This window comes from Bos indicus x Bos taurus, chromosome 11 (genome assembly GCF_003369695.1).
Source record: "Bos indicus x Bos taurus breed Angus x Brahman F1 hybrid chromosome 11, Bos_hybrid_MaternalHap_v2.0, whole genome shotgun sequence".
Classification (NCBI taxonomy): Eukaryota; Metazoa; Chordata; class Mammalia; order Artiodactyla; family Bovidae; genus Bos; species Bos indicus x Bos taurus.
The window spans coordinates 99,880,532-99,897,131 of NC_040086.1; the positions used below are offsets into that span (position 1 = coordinate 99,880,532).

The 16,600-nt window shown below is 55.8% G+C and overlaps 1 protein-coding gene across 1 annotated transcript in view; it reads left to right on the forward strand.

The window, feature by feature from the left end:
- Positions 1-2,087: 2,087 nt before the first annotated feature.
- ASS1 (argininosuccinate synthase 1) overlaps positions 2,088-16,600 on the forward strand; it is a 52,064-nt gene continuing 37,551 nt past the window's right edge. The window contains exons 1-4 of the mRNA XM_027556579.1: positions 2,088-2,192; positions 9,860-9,969; positions 12,125-12,193; positions 13,503-13,691. Of these exons, the coding sequence (XP_027412380.1) occupies positions 9,865-9,969; positions 12,125-12,193; positions 13,503-13,691 (363 nt within the window). The 5' untranslated portion in view covers positions 2,088-2,192; positions 9,860-9,864. The remainder of the gene's footprint in view (positions 2,193-9,859; positions 9,970-12,124; positions 12,194-13,502; positions 13,692-16,600) is intronic.

A 16,600-nucleotide genomic window follows, 5' to 3' on the forward strand; every position in this document is an offset into this window, starting at 1 on the left:
TTTGGGAGAACATTAGATCTGGCTGCCTCAGTTTCCCCTCCACTTCTTCTGTAATAGCTCCACAGAGGGGGGCCCCCATCCATCCACGCCCCCACCCCAATTTTCTTGAGGGGCAGTGACATCTTAGAGGAAGAAACAAGGATGGAGCACAAAGTCAGAGGATGGAGACGTAAAGACAGGCCAGAGGGAACTCCCTGGTGATCCAGTGATTAGGGCTCTGCACTTCCACTACAGGGGACATGGGTTCGGTCCCTGGTCTGGGAGGCAGTACAAGTGAGGAACCAAGGCTGCAGGGGGGAGGAACCGCCCAAGGCTGCATGAGCCCTGAGGGTGTGTTGTTTTGTGGCCAGAGGCTCTGTGAGGCCCAGAGGTGGCCCTGTGAACGGGCTAAGGGGACCCAGCCACCACTTGTCTTCCTGCAGGAAGTGACTCAAGTCACCCCAGTTGCCTAGCCCCACAGAACTCCACCACTTGTCTTCCTGCAGGAAGTGACTCAAGTCACCCCAGTTGCCTAGCCCCACAGAACTCACCCCAGTTGCCTAGCCCCACAGAACTCACGTACAGCCACGTGTGGGATTTGGGTACCAGAGGCTGAGGGTGTACAGAGAGCTGCAGCTCTGCTAGTAAGTTGGTTTGATGCTTCCGCCCTCCTGAAGGACTCACAGCTACTCAACTGGCTGATGTGCCTGGGTGACCTGATTGGAGTGTGGGGCGGTGGGTAGGGGACCAGCGAGCCGAGGAGCTGAGAGTGACTAAGCCTTCACCCCTCTCTGCCAAGGCTCCCCTTTTCTGACTGCTTCTTATTTGCAGGAAGGGGTCTGGGACAGGGCAACCTCCTTACCATGACCTCCCCCTCCCCACCCTACCTCTTTTCCAAGACAACTGAATGGCTAACCCAGCACAGCTGCCTCAGGGTTCCCACCCCTAGAAGGGTCCAAGGCAGGGAGGACTTGGGAAGCTGCCCTCTGGGGGTCAGTCCTAACCCAGGCGTTGCCTTTGACAGGTTGGGACCCGCTGTTTTATTGGGTTGCGGTTCCAGTGATTAATGCTTCAGGGCCTATAAAACCAGGCTGAGAAACTCCTGACACAGAACCTTCTGAAGGCCAGTTTATTTTGCAAGCAAGAAGCTTCGCGTCTGTGCACCTCAATTTTCCCTTCTGCTTAATGGGTTAGCAGCGAGCCAGTCTTTTTTTATCCACTCTTTACTGGGTGCGCTCGGGTCAGGTGCCAGGCTCTGGGGAGACAGCCAGGGACCCACCCTGGACTGAAGGATGAAGCTAGGACCTTCTAGGACCATCCCTCCGCCTGTTTTCTCACCAATACAGTGGGCTCGCTGGGGGCTGGAGTGGAGGGAAGGGAGGGAATTGTGGGTCTGTAGCAAGGCCGCGGGGAGAAGGCAATGGCACCCCACTCCAGTAATCTTGTCTGGAAAATCTCATGGACAGAGAAGCCTGGTAGGCTGCAGACCATGGGGTCGCTAAGAGTCGGTCACCACTAAGCGACTTCACTTTCACTTTTCACTTTCACGCACTGGAAAAGGAAATGGCAACCCACTCCAGTGTTCTTGCCTGGAGAATCCCACGGATGCGGGAGCCTGGTGGGCTGCCATGTATGGGGTTGCACAGAGTCGGACACGACTGAAGCGACTTAGCAGCAAGGCCTCCACTGGGCAAAAATGGGCCTGAAACTCATGAGCCTAAGGGATTTTTTTTTTTTTTTTAATTCCACAACCACGACGAAGCTCTTTGCGTTCCCCACTGACCAGGCGGCAAGTCTGGCAGGAGGGGTTGTCACCCTGTCCATTGCGCGGGTTCCAGCCACTGCCGCACCCAGGGGAGCCGCGAGCCCGCGGGCCGGGAACGGTCAGAGCCTCCGGCTAGGACGGGGGACCTGTCGGGAGGAGGAGTGGGCTGGGAGGTGGGAATGGGGGGAGGAGGGAAGGGGGGAGGAGGGAAGGGGGAGGAGCGAGGAGGGAAGGAAGCGCCTGGCCCCGCCCCGGCCGCAGGTGGCCGCGAACGCTGAGCGGCTTCTCGAGGGGGCCGGGCCCAGGGGCGGGGCCTGCGCGCACGGTCCCCCGCCTTGTCCCCCGGCCACCACCCCCCGGGCCCTGCCCCCCGGCCCCGAGCTTATAACCCGGGATGCGCGCCGAAACCCGCCCTGCTCCGCCGACTGCTGCCGCCGCTGGTCACCCGGTAAGGAGGCCCCCCGCCTTCCCACTCCCCAGCCTAGGTCGCCCTCTGCCCGGATCCCTCCGAGGACCAGCGGAGGAGGCGGAGCGGACCGCGCGCCCCCCGCCCAGACCCCGGTTCGGACCCGGACCGGAGGGAAGGGGGCGGACGCCCCGACTCCTGTTGCTTAAACGCCGGACGACAGGATTCCTGGCTCCCTGGGGCCGCGGGGATGGGACCAGGGCGTGAGTCCGGGGCGGGGGGGTGCTGGGGAGCAGGTCGGGTTACTTGTCGCCTTTGCGGGCCGAGGTCCTTTCTGGATCTTCTTCCTTCTCTGATCCAATTTCCTTTATGCCGCGAACCCCACAAATGGAGAACCTCGGGAACCCGGAGGGTGTTGGGGGGGTGCGGTTTCCGATCTTGTTTGCCCCCGCTCTGACCGCCGTCTCTGTCTCAATTAGAACCAGAGTGCCAGCCTCACCTCGGGCCCCTCGCGCGCGCCCCGGGGGCTTGGGCATCTTGGCCCCTCCCACAGCCCCGCCTCAGTTTCCCCGAGCGGGTGGGCTCGGGGGCTCCAGGCAGCCCGCCCCGGGGGGCCTCGGGTGTGGCTGGGCTCCTTCTTCCGCAGGTGCGGGGTTGGGGGCGATCGGTCGCCCGCCTCTGCCTTCTGAAAGGGCTTTGCATTCTCCGGCCGGTGGGGTCGGCCGCCTCGCCGGCCGCGGTGCCCGGTTTCCGGCTGGCACCGGACTGTGGGAGGGGCCGCTCGGCAGGAAATGTCAGCCGTCCTGGTGGCTGTTGCCTTTGGCCCCTTGGGCGGCTGCGCCCTCCAGGGAAGGAAAGTCTGAAATGGAGGAAACTCCTCTCCCAGCCCGCCAGAGCTCTTCCTGAGGAGGTCCCGTGACCTCAGTGCCCCCCCCCCCCATCCGACCACCACCTCAGTGTTCCTCTCTGCGAAGTGGGGGCGTCTGCTCCCGACAGCGCCGTCTGGCTGCTCCTCCCGGGCAGGAACAAACCTGTCCTTTCCCCAGGGATGGATCAAATAGGTCCTGGGCTTCGATCCCTCCCCTCCACGCCCAGACGAGGGACAGGAGAGGGCCGGTTTCTGGGCCCCTGCAGACCCAGCCCTGAAGGCAGGCACAACCCCACGACTGGGTGAGGCTTTGGGTCAGCCTCGCAGCTTCCCAAGCTTCAGTTTCTCCGTTCGTCTCGGCTGACACGGGTTTAGGGCTCAGGGAACAGTAACAGGATGTGTACTGTTAGGGGACATCCCTGGAAGTCCAGTGCCTGAGACTCCCTGCTTCCACTGCGTGCCTGCTAAGTAGATTCAGTTGTGTCCAACTCTTTGGGACACTGTGGACTCACAGTCTGCCAGGCTCCTCTGTCCACAGGATTCTCCAGGCAAGAATACTGAGGTGTGTGGCTATGCCCTCCGTCAAGGGATCTTCCTGACCCTCTTAGGTCTCCAGCATTGACAGGCAGGTTCTTTACCACTAGCGACACCTGGGAAGTCCGCCCACATGTCCCAGGGTAGCCCCCCAAAATTAGGAGGGTGCATACTGTTGAGAGCAGGTCCTGGGTCCATTTGCTCACTGTCTGGGGAGTGACCCACTTGGTGCTCCCATGCTAGGGGCTCAGGAGTGGGGGTCCCTGCCCTCCTATCTTAGGTTCTGGTGGGGGAGGGAGACTGTAGCGGTGGGGGCTGCCCCAGGTGGAGCCAGCTGCTCGGTTATGCCAAGTAATACCAGCTCTGTTGAGTCCTGCTCGGTTATGCCAAGTAATACCAGCTCTGTTGAGTGCTCGAGAGTGAGTTGGTGAATCCTGCCCACTGAGCACCTAGATCCCAGGCCAGGCCTGGGGTGGGTAAAGGAGAGAGACCCCCATTTAGCACACTCTTGAGCTCCCCTGAGTACCCACCTGTGCTCCCATCAGCTGCCTGCTTCCCCTGGGCTTGTGTGGTCCCTTGGCTGGGATGGTAACTTGGGCCCAGGGCCCCAGGAACCTGACTTGGGGGTGGGGGGCGATCCCAGACTCACCTGCTATGCAAGGGCTTTCCTAGCACCCCATCTCATCTTGGTCCTGTGAGTCCTGGGAGGCAAGCCAGGACTGCCAGATGCCTTCATCTGAAGGAACGCTGAACACACAGCCTCTAAAGTGAGAGCCTTGCCTGTGGGCATCCACGTGGAGGGAGATAACCTCTCTGGGATTCAGGGTCTAAGGCCCTGATTTTCTGCTGAAACACTTTGGGCAAAGTTGATCTTCCAGACTTTGGCTCCTTGTGTGGCAGATGCCCTCCCCTGACTTGAGATAGGCCAGGTACCCAAAGGCATTTTGACAGAGCAGAATAAACAAATGAATGAACTCACCTTTGCTCCATAACCAAATGCTGTTCGGAGAGGGTTTGAGTGAGTGCCTGTCACCAGGGCCTGGTGAGGTCTCCTTAATCTTCCTACCTCCCGCCTCCAGACATTCTTATCAAAACTGGAGTTTCAATCTTGCTAAGTCAAGGCATTCCCCGGTGACCCCTCTTCCCTGGTGGAAGAAGTTTGCTGGAGCGCTGGTGGTCTTCCCAAGAAAGCCCAGCATTCCTGAATCGATCCTCAGGCCCCAGGAATTTGCAGCTGACAGCCAGCTCCGTATGTAGCCTAGAGCACCCGCAATGCTCTCAACTCATCCATCAGATACAGAAATAGTTCTCTGTGCCTCACCAAGTCTGTAGATGAAATGAGCTGAATTTATCAACCGAACATTCAGGCTGAATCCTGATAGCGGCACCTCCTGGTCAAAGTGTGGAATTGCAGCCTGGCTCTATCAGACATGAATGACGGCAGCCAGCCAAATGGTTCAAGTTGCAATCCTGAAATGAGCAAACCCCTAAGTCAGAGAGAATTCTATGGCTTAGGTAGAACCAAAAATATTTTTTAAACGTTTTTAAAAACTAGAGAACCCAGCTCAACTGAGTTAGAATGTGAGGGAGGGGTTCCTGAGGAAGAGTCAGGTGGCTGTAGCCACAACATACAGAGAAAGAAAATTGGTGATTGGTGGTGATTCATGGGCTTCCCAGGTGGCTCAAGGCAGGATACATGGGTTTGATCCCTGGGTCGGGAAGATCCCCTGGAGAAGGAACTGAGTGTCTAAACAACAGACAAGTAAAGTGAAGAGAAGACAGTCTGTGGTCCCCTTGAGGCCAGAGCGTATAGGACAGAGAGCAGCAAAGAGCAGGTGGTCTGCAGACGGCGTAGGTTTCCATCCCCCAGCACTGCCATCTGCTAGCTTGAGACCTGGGCAAGTCTTATAATTTTTCTGAGCCCCAGCTCATCATCTGTAAACAGGTGGTAATAATAGCCCCACCTTGAAATGATCCCGTGTGGCACTAAACATAGTAACTGCTCTTGTCATCCTAGCTCTGATGCTGCAGAGCCACATGAATGTTCCTAGCTCTGAGCAGCTGCCCTGGCTGGCCAGGCTCGTTCACTGGGAGCTGGCAGGATGGTTCTGGCTGGAGCCCTGGAGAATGTCCACTGCCTTGCCAACTGAGGTCAGGCTGGCAGGCATCTTGGAACGAGACCCCCTTCTTCCCTTCCCAGGTGTCCCTCTTTGGCAGCCGATTGGCCAGACTGGCCCCGAAAACCAGGGGCATGAGTGTTCTCAGCAGAGGTCGTGTGCCTGGGAGCTGGGGCACCTACCCTGTGCCCTCCCTGGAGGTTGGGGCAACTGCGAGGCCAGAGCTGGGAGGATGGCTGAGTCCTCAGGCAGGAAGCCCTGTGTCCTGGGGTGTCAGAACCAGAAGGACTTTCAGGTGGTTGTGCTGATGGTGATACTGAGGCTTGGAGAGTGAGGGGCTTGCCCGTCAGTGGTAGGAGAGTTCAGTGGGCAGAGGCGTGGTGCCCAGCTCTGGGCTCTGGGCTCCTCTCTGAATCTTATCAAATTCACAGTTGCTCCGTGGGGGGATGGGCTGTTCTTGCTCTCAGCTCCTGGACTCCAGGTCTGGAGAACCCGCCATTGCTCTCTGCCCTAGTCTCTTCCACTCCTCCTCCCCTAAACCGAGGCCTCCTTGCTTGCTTGGCTTCCTTTAGTTTCTGCAGCAAGCAGGCTGCCGGGACCTTGCTGGTGGGGGAAGGGGAGAGCTTCAGCAGGAAGGCAAGAGCAAAGCCAGTGTCAGATTGCATCATGTTCTCAGCCCACCTGCCCTGCTAATCTTGTACACATGCAGGCCCAAACATGCCACACACACACGTGTGTGTGTGTGTGTGTGTGTGTGTGTAGACAGAGGTACACGCATGCAGTCTCAGGTACATGCTCCTGGGGAAATGCAGGCACACTTGTGCACACATACACACACATCCCTGCCTGCAGGCACACGCTCCAGGGTGCACACATTCCATCACGAGGTTCAGACCCGGAGGCTGAGGCCCTCCGCCTGTGGCCTGGCCAGCAGAAGAGGTTCACGAGTTTCCGGATGAGAGTTTCCAGATGACAGCGTGCACGGAATTCCAGACGTGGAGGGGATTTTAACCCTCTATTTTTATAGGTGAGGAGCAGGCCTCCAGATAGCAAAATCAGCAGCCTTGTTCTGAGTGCTTGCCACCTGCCAGCCACTGAGAGATGGTCCTTGTCTCCACAGAGCTCACAGTGGGTGGCGGGGGCAGAGTGCATCGTGACTGTGCTGTGATGGGCCACACTCGCAGGGCACGGTGCGGGGGGACAGTCACTGAGGCAGAACCAGACAGTCACAGGTGGTCTGCCTCCATGGAGCCGCCCCTCCCCTACTCCAGGGCCCATCCTCTGGCTCCAGGGCCTTTGGGGGTTGGCAAAGTGGGGGTGACCCCTAGAAGCTGGGTGAGTTTTGGGCTCACATCAGCTCTCCCTGTCACTCTGGGTTGTCTGGGCCACCAGCAGCTTCCCAGACCCCACACCTTGTCCCAGGGATCCATGCCCTCCCCCACCCCACCCCAGAGAGGGTAGCCTTGTACTTTTGAGTCTAGCTGACTTGAGTTTGAATCTGGGCTCTGCCACTTAGCAGTCAAATGAGGTCTTGAGCAAGTTCTTTAACCCAAGCCTCAGTTTCCCTATCTCTAAAATGGGGATGAAACAAATGCAGGCTGTCACTTATAACAAATACGTCCATTATCTTGATTGTGGTGGTGATTTCATGGGTGTAGACACACCAAAACTTACTAAATTGCACACTTTTAGCTATATGCAGTTTATGGTTAGCTATATCTCAATAGAGCTGTACAAATAATGCAACATTACTCTCCTCACCCCAAGCAGCCCCAGCACACACAGGCACACAACTAGGAGCTAGGTGGCTCTGGGGGTCCTGAGTCTCCCTGCTCAGCGAGGCTGCCCAAAGGGGCGTCCAGGGGCTGGGTACGCTGGGTTCACGGCCTCTGCTGTCACCCAGCCACTGGGCCAAGAAAGGTGTCTGGAAGCGACAATCTACTCTTTCAACCTCAGGCATTTCCTACCTTGAGTCCTTCCTGCCTCCCTCCCTCCCAGATGGCCTGTTGCCTGGCTACGGTTGCCATGGGCACATCTGCTGGCCCTACCCTGCCTGGGACTGCCTGGCAGGTGGTTGAATGAATGCCCACTGAAGGGGGAGTCTTGGATATTTATCCATCAGAACTGCCTCCAACCTCACTGTTTGTGAGATATTTCCCCTTCCTAGTCCTAGGGGCAGGAAGGACATGTGAGCCCTGGGACTGGCTGGTGGGCGGTCTGGTGAGATGCCAGGACTGCATATGGCATAGGGCTTCCCGTGGTTCAGACGGTAAAGAATCCGCCTACCAATGCATGAGACGCAAGTTCGATCCCTGGGTCAGGAAGATCCCCTGGAGCAGGAAATAGCAGCCCTCTCCAGTATTCTTGCCTGGGAAATCCAATGGACAGAGGAGCCTGGTGAGCTACAGTCTGTGGGGTTGCAAAGACTTCGTAACTAAGCAGCAGCTGCTGCAGTTCATAGGATGAATGCTCTTGCCCCTCAGTTGGGCTGTGTTCTGCCGCAGAGGGCTGGGTGACCGCTTTGCTGCCAAACCTCCAGGCCCCTTCAGGATGCAGGAGCCTGCATCCTTGGAAGCAAGGTGACACCCCTTCTGGGCTTACGTGGATCAAAGCAGAGGTATCCACAGTTTTTCCCAATAGCATCTATTAAGGACCCTGACCTTGGTCAGTCTCTAGTGTAAATACTCCCACCAGAAACAAGCACGCTCCCTGTAAGTGCAGGAAGCTGGGACCGTGTCCACAGAGGCTAGAACCAGATGGCCTGGATCCAAATCTAGCCCTGCCATCTGCTGACCGTAGGACCTCAAGCAAGTGACCCTGCCTCTCTGACCCTCAATCTCCTCTTCAGCAAAGTGGGCACATAACAGCATCTATGCTCATGGAGAGTGCAAGGGAAGCAGGGCAAGCCCGAATGTAGCCTGAGGCTTCTGGGAGGGGCTTCTGGACTGAAGGAACAGAGGCTGCAAAGGCAAGGAGTGAGGAGGCCTTGGTACCTTCTGGAAACTTCGGTTTAGCTGAGGAGAGGGAGAGATTGGTGGGAGAACACACCGTCCTGCTGGGAAGGACAGATCTGTCATCTGTACACCCAGTTACTTTCTCCCTCTGGGCCTCGGAGTTACGAGTTATGGGCTTCCCAGGTGGCTCTAGTGGTAAAGAACCCACCTGCCATCGCAGGAGACGCAAGAGACGTGGGTTCGATCCCTGGGTTGGGAAGATACCCTGGAATAGGAAATGGCAACCCACTCTAGTAATCTTGCCTGGAGAATCTCATGGACAGAGAAGCCTGGCAGACAACAGGCCACGGGGTCGCAAAGAGTCAGACGCAACTGAGCACACAGGGACAGACAGTTTCTGGGCCTTGGATCCCCCTCTGCACAGGGAGAGGAAGGTCTCCAAGCTCCTCCCAACTAATCTTTCTGGAGTTGAGTTCTCTGAGGTGTTGGGGGTGCAGGGCTTGTGTTTCCCCTCTCAGAGGAAATTGCATTTGAAAAGAGCCAAAAACCCCTTTGTGTGAAGGTTCACTGGGCCCAGGTGGAAGAGGTCTGGTGGGGGCAGGGCTCTGCCCCCAGCATCCTGTCCCCCATAGAGCCGAGAGGGCGCCCTGCCTCCTGGGAAGAGCTGAGGTTCTGGAGCCAGACACAGACGTGTGCTCTGCAACCTCGAGCTAGCCATTTACCTCTCCGAGCTTCAGTTCTGCCTCCCCAGCGGCAGGCATGACTCCCACTTCCTGGGGTCAGAGTAGGGGTGCTGGGTGATCTGTATGAGGCTCCCAGGGCCATGCCCTGCCCTGGCCCAGCTTAGCAAGGAGATGTGTGGGCTGCCTGAGACTCAGGAGACGGCCCCTCCCGTCTCCTGACACTGCGACCTTGGCATCCTGACCTCGGTCCCAGCAGCTCAGTCTTTTGTCTTCTTCTCCGGCTGGTGGGAGATTGGCTACATGCCTCCCCCTGCCAAGCCCCAGCATGGTCTGTGGGGATGGGCAGGGGGGTGAAAGAGGTGTGGCTGCATGAAGGGTCAGCTCCTCATGCTGATGACCTGATGACAGCTGAACATCCTGTTCTGAACCCCATGGTGGCTTGTCTGGGGGATAAGGGTGCCTGAGGCCAGGAGGGAGCTGCTGGGAGGGGCTGGCAGGCGGGGTGTGGGGGGCTGCCTCTGGGTCACTCACATTCCTTCTCGTCTCCCTCCAGTCACGATGTCCGGCAAAGGCTCCGTGGTTCTGGCCTACAGTGGGGGCCTGGACACCTCCTGCATCCTCGTGTGGCTGAAGGAGCAAGGCTATGACGTCATTGCCTACCTGGTGAGGGGCGCCCGGCGTGTCTGTCTTTCTACCTGTTGGCCCTGCTGCCTACCTGCCCGCTGTTACTAATCCAAGCCTGCCCCCTCACCCAAGCCTGTCTTAATCTGTAGATAAATTCTTGTTTACTGTATCTTTCTATCTGTTAAGTGAGCTCCTTTGATGTCCCCCAGGTCTGAGATGTGCCCCCCAGAGCATAAAGGAGGCTGGCTCTCCGTGCACTCGCTGAAGCGGGAGTGGGGGCGCCAGGAGTGAGTGTGGTGGAGCTGCTAAGCCAGCCTGTCCAGGGAGGGACCAAGGGCTTGGCTCGGGTCTGCTGAAGACCATGGAAAGTCACAGAAACTTCCCCTTTCCTGCAGCCCTCAGTAATTCAGCAAAGATCTAGGCTCCTACATGGGCTAAGGTAGATGATTGGAGATCACCTAATTCTGGAACAGCAAATAGGCCACAGGCCACAGGTAATAGATTAACTAAGATGCCACTCCCCCATCCAGGGTCCACAGCAGATATGCCCAATCAAACCAGCTTCACTTCTGATAAACCTGGACATAACCTCTGAGTCTTTCTCCATAAGACTGGCAAATTCTAGAAATCCAGCTTAAGCCAAACAAAACCAAAAAAAAAAGAAAACCAACATAAATCAGTTTTTCATATAACCAAGAAGGCCAGGGTAAGATGGCTTCAGGCAAGGCTGAATCCAGGTGCTTATCCAGATTTGCCTCCATCTCGGCTTGGTGTCATTCTTGGCCTCTCCACAGGGCAGGCAAGGCTCTCATCATCCCCTAGTCTTCTGAGAGAAAGGAAAGCTTTCCCCAGAGGCTCTGATGGAAAGGCCAAGGGAACACTCATTCACTGGCCCGAGTGCCTGCTCACCACTCATTTGTCAGTATGGTGCTCCCTTGGAGGCTTGTCCCTATAGTGAGCAGCAAACACCTGCTCTCATCCATCCTTGTGTGTGGGCTTCCCAGGTGGCACAGTGGTAAAGAACTTGCCTGCCAGTGCAGGAGATGTAAGAGATGAAGGTTCGATCCCTTGGTTGGGAAGATCCCCTGGAGAAGGAAATGGTAACCCACTCCAGTGTTCTTGCCTGGAGAACGCCACAGACAGAGGAGCCTGGCGGGCTACAGTCCACGTGGTCTCTGAAGTGACTTAGCACTCATAAGCATCCCTGTAGAAAGAGGTCCCAGGAGAGAAGGTTCTGTTCCCAGAGGAAATGAGGAGGGGGCACTGGACAGGAGAAGTTTGTTCTTGTCAAGAATGGTTTGCAGTTAAAGTCAGTCTACCACTGGTAACAGTGCCGACCCCACGCCACTCAAGTGGAGGGTGAGGGTGAGGCCCAGGGAGGGGAGGTGTCTGGCCCACAGCCCCCTGCTGAGAGCAAGCGGTGACTTTGAGTGAATGCAAAGAGCCTGGAGTGTGTGCTTTGAGCCATGGCAGCACCAATGGGTGGTCCGGATCCCAGACTATCACCAGGCAGATTTAAAAGCTGAGTGGCCTCAGAAAAAGCACCTGCAGCTGGACTCTGGGAACACTCTGGAATCTGCTGAGCAGAATCCAGGGTCAAGGTCTGGGCAGGAGGCCACAGTGTAGCCAGCAGAAAACATGACTGTGTCTAGATGGGGCTGTCGGAACCAGAGGTCGGGCTCCAGCAGGGGGACAGCTGGGCGCTCCTAGCCTGGGCCTCTGCTTCCCGCCGGCTCTGGTGCCCGGGGCAATCAAGTTGCTGCACTTGGCTGGGGCAGTAAGCAGGGAATCTGGCAGCTGCTGACAAGCCAACCTTTGTACTGGCTTTGGGGGAATTTCGGGAAAAGATTGATGGGTTCAAAGGCAGCTTTAGACCTTCAGTGCAGTGACAGTGAATGTTGCAACCCCACAGCCCAGGTGCACAGGCCCAGATTCAGCCTGTCCAGCTCCTTGAAACTGCTTTCCAGAGCCTCAGGCAGCTCCAAGGAGTACAGCATCCCCAGACCCTGGTTCTTGTCCTTTCTCCTTCCTACGTGACCTCAGCCATCCAAAGAAATCATCTGAAGACGGTTGTGTGTGAAAGACACCTGCCCAGGACTCAACCTCGGGTGGTGGGGCGAGGTGGCGGTGACATTCTTCTCAGCTCTTCTTTCTGCCCCTGGGCTGATGGGTCCTCTCTGCTTCTGCTCGTCAGGCCAACATCGGCCAGAAGGAAGACTTTGAGGAAGCCAGGAAGAAGGCGCTGAAGCTCGGGGCCAAAAAGGTACCAAGTGTGGGCAGGGTTTGGGGCTGGAAATGGGATCTGACACGTTGGGGTCAGCTGTGGGGGTCCCTGTCCCAGAGCTCCTTGCCTCCTACGCCCCTTCCAGTTGGTCCTCTTGCTTCCAAGAGTGTGAGGTCAATTCCTTCCGCTGTTGGTGTGAGAACTTCTCTTATAGCTCAGCTGGTAAAGAATCTGCCTGCAATGCAGGAGACCTGGGTTCAATTCCTGGGTTGGAAAGATCCCCTGGAGAAGGGAAAGGCTACCCACTCCAGTGTTCTGGCCTGGAGAATTCCATGGACTGTATAGTCCCTGGGGTCACAAAGAGTTGGACACGACTGAGCGACTTTCACTTTGCTGTGTGAACCATCTTCTAGTTTCTCCTAGCCTCTCTTGCACCCAATCACCTCCCCATCCCACCTCCCCATCTGTCTACCTCTTCCTCATCCATCCATTCACCTGTGCACCCCTCATCCATCTACCTGTCCACCCTCCCATCCTTCCATCCACTCAACAGTATCAGTGAGCGGGCCATCAGATGAACATGGCCATCATGGTCCCTGCTCATGTAAGCTCACAGTACGAAGGAAACACAGTATCTGTGAAGTGCAATAAAACTCACATCAGAAGTATTAGGAAGCTGTCAAGTTCACAGTGTCAGATACAAGTTTTCCATAATTCTAGTTTATTTGCTGGAAAGCTTGAGTTTTATCACTGGCAACAAATACTCAGTTTTCCTTGAAGTGACAGGGTCACTTCATTTTTATGCAAATCGTGGCCAAAAACCCAAGTCTGATTGATCTTGTTTTGCCTGTCAGTCCTTCAGTCAAGTATGAATGATGGTTTATGAGAAGAGTGGCTAATTTAGCTAGCAACTCACTTGGGCATGCAGCAGAAATGCTTCGTGTGTGTTTATCATATTTTGTATTCAAGAGTTGGGGCTTCATCAGTGGCTCAGTGGTAAAGAATCCACCAGCGATGCAAGAGACACAGGAGACGCAGGTTCAATCCCTGGGTCAGGAAGACTCTGGAGGAGGGCATAGCAACCCACTTTAGGATTCTTGCCTGCAAAATCCCATGGACAGCGGAGCCTGGTGGGCTATAGTCTATAGGGTCACAGAGTCGGACACAGCTGAAGTGACATAGCATGCACTCAAGAATCGAGATTTAACAAAAGTGAATTGTCTTCTACTGCATTTTCAAGACCACCCTGTTAGCTGCGTCTGCCTTAGACACAGGCCATCGGAGACTCTGTCTTCTGACGGTGCCCTGTCCTTGCCAAGGCTCCCTCCCATGGGCTGCTCTCCCACAGGTGTTCATTGAGGACATCAGCAAAGAGTTTGTGGAGGAGTTCATCTGGCCGGCCATCCAGTCCAGCGCACTGTACGAGGACCGATACCTCCTGGGCACCTCTCTCGCCAGGCCCTGCATCGCCCGCAAGCAGGTGGAGATCGCCCAGCGAGAAGGAGCCAAGTATGTGTCTCACGGCGCCACAGGAAAGGTGAGGCCAGCATGTGTGGCTGGAGAGGGTGAGGAGGGGGGTTGCCAGGGGGAAGTGGGCAGCGGGGCCTGATGGGCGGTCCTCGGACAATCGTTGGTTCCCGCCCAGAACAGTCTGCTGTGCCGTGGACAGACTGGCCCGCCCAGCACGACTAAGGGGACTATGTGCACACACCGGCCCGTCCACTCTAAGAGGAATATTTCCAGCAGCGAGTCAGGGACAGCTCCACTCTGCGACCCAAGTGTGTCTCCCATGTTCCCGCTGTGGTGGAAGCCGTGTCACCCCATTTTTGCAAATCTGCCTCTGAGGCTCAGGCTCATCTTTTTCTTTTTTCACGCCCAGTATTATGTATTTCAAAACTATTTTAAAAGATGAAAAACCATCAAATATCCATACATAGGGGATTGGCTGCATAAATAACACAATGCTATGCAATGTAGTCATGAAAAGGAACGAGCGTGATCACCCAGAATGCACATGGTAAGCGAAAAAGGGCAAGGTGCACAGCTGCATGATGCCATATACTACATTTTGCATAAGAAAGAAATACTGGAAAGTTCAGTGAAAACTCTCCACAGTGAGTGGAAGGGGCAGGAATGGAATAGATGTCTCTGTTGTGTTTGGTTTTTTTGGCTGCGCTGGGTCTTCATTGCAGAGCAAGGGCTTAGTTGGCTGTGGCATGTGGGATCTTAGTTCCCCAACCAGGGATGGAACCCGAGTCCCCTGCATTGCCAGGTGGATTCTTAACCACCAGGGAAATCCCTCTTAATAACGTGTTGCATAGATCTGATTTTGAAAACTTCAAGGTTGAATTTAAAAGATAAAATTCACTAAGCCATCTATCTCGAGAAACTGAAAGCAGATGGAAAGAAACGAACCTACTGTGTGTCCAGTCTGTGACGTCATCACACAGAAGACAGAAGTATTCCAGTGTGAGCTCAGCACATAATATCCCACTGAACAGCAGGATATGTTCTGAGGTGGACATCTGGCCAAGGTCACAGCGGGAGTCACTGTGCAATGCGGTGGACAGGAGGCCACCCATTCCCAGAGGGCTTGAGTCCCAGCTGTGTGACCTTGAGTAAGGCCCCTGCCTTTGCTGAGCCTCAGTTTCTTCACTTGCAAAGTGGAGAGGAGGCCCTGTCTTCGTTTCCAGGGCGACTGCATTATAGACTGTGAGGTGTAAACACCAGGAATGGAGCCTCTCTGGAGGCCAGAAGTCCAAAACCAAGGTGTTGGCGCCCTGAAGGTGCTAGGAAAGGGTTCCAGGCTCTCCCCTGGCATCCTTGGCTTGTGGGTGCACCACCCCAGGCCTCCATGTCCACGCGCCATCTCCTTGGGCATCTTCACATTTGTCTTCCCCTTGCATGTCTGGTTCTGTGTCCAAATTTCTCCTTTATCCCAGGACACCAGTCATACCCACCCTAATGACCTCATCTTAACTGGATGATGTTCGTAAGACTCTATTTCCAAATAAGGTCCCGTTCTGAATGGCTGAGGGTGGGGGTGGGGGGCGGTTAGGGCTTCACCATATTTTTTTCTTTCTTTTTTCTACCTTTTGTGGGGACATAGTTCAATCTGAGATACACCTTCTCCTTCCAGCCCTTGTGTGCAGGAGGGCAGACAGAAGGGGGACCCTAGGGGTATAAAACAGGAAAAGCCCTCAGCACTCCATCCCGCAGGTGGCAGACTCAAGACACAAAATTCCTAACCATGCCAGCGGCCTTTGGGCGGTGTTACTGGAGACTCTGGGGCTTCCCTAGTAGCTCAGGTGGTAAAGCGTCCGCCTGCAATGCAGGAGATCCAGGTTTCAGGAAGATCTCCTGGAGAAGGAAATGGCAACCCACTCCAGTATTCTTGCCTGGAGAATCCTATGGACAGAGGAGCCTGGCAGGCTACAGTCCATGGGGTCGACTGAGCGACATGACTGAGCGACCAACACACGCACACACTGGAGACTCTTGAGCTCTCAGCGGACACCCCGCCAACAGGGATGGGGTGCTCCAGCACACACATCCAGACTGGATGCAGCCCCCCACCTGAGGCAGTGCAGGGTGGAGGGGGCAGCCCCTGGCTCAGTGTGACAATGAGTCACACTCAGATTATGATGGACGAGGCGCCGTTTGGGGGTGGTCTTGCCGAACAGCCACTCCACCAGGCGGCACCGGCTCGTGTGTCTGGAAGCTCACTCGTTCGCCTGGTGCTCAGTCAGCAAGCTTGTGTGCGTATCTGTGAAGGGTGGGGTGCGCGCCAGGCTCCTCTGTCCACGGAGATTCTCCAGGCAAGAAATACTGCAGTGGATTGCCATTTCCTCCTCCAGGGGATCTTCCTGACCCAGGGATCAAACAACCCAGGGCTCCTGCACTGCAGATGAATTCTTTACCACTGAGACACCAGGAAAGCCCATCAAAGCAGCTTAGGTTCATTATTTTTAAAATAAGGCCAATTTCATTTTAAGAGAGTCTGTGGCATTTCCAACTTTCCTAAGTTCAATGGTGCCATGGTGGCAGGGTCTGGAAGTGTTACGTGTTGGGGACGAGGTTGGCAGATGAACTCTTTACCACTATGCCACCTGGGAAGCCATTCCCAGCTACCTGTGAGCTAGTCTGGCGGGGTACAGTCCATAGGGTCACAAAGAGTCAGACGCTACTGAAGGGGGACATGGCAACCCACTCCAGTATTGCCTGGGAAATCACATGGACAGAGGAGCCTGGTGGGCTACAGTGGGTGGGGTTGCAAAGAGCCAGACATAATTGAGCACGTAAGCCCACAGGTGGAAACAGCTGCCAGCACTTGTGTGCTTTGCTCCATTTGGACACAAGAGGGCACCAGAGGCTCATGTTTCAGGCCTTCCTGGGCTGACCCTGCAGGGAACCTCTGTTTCCCTCTCTGGTCCTGCAGGGCTTGGG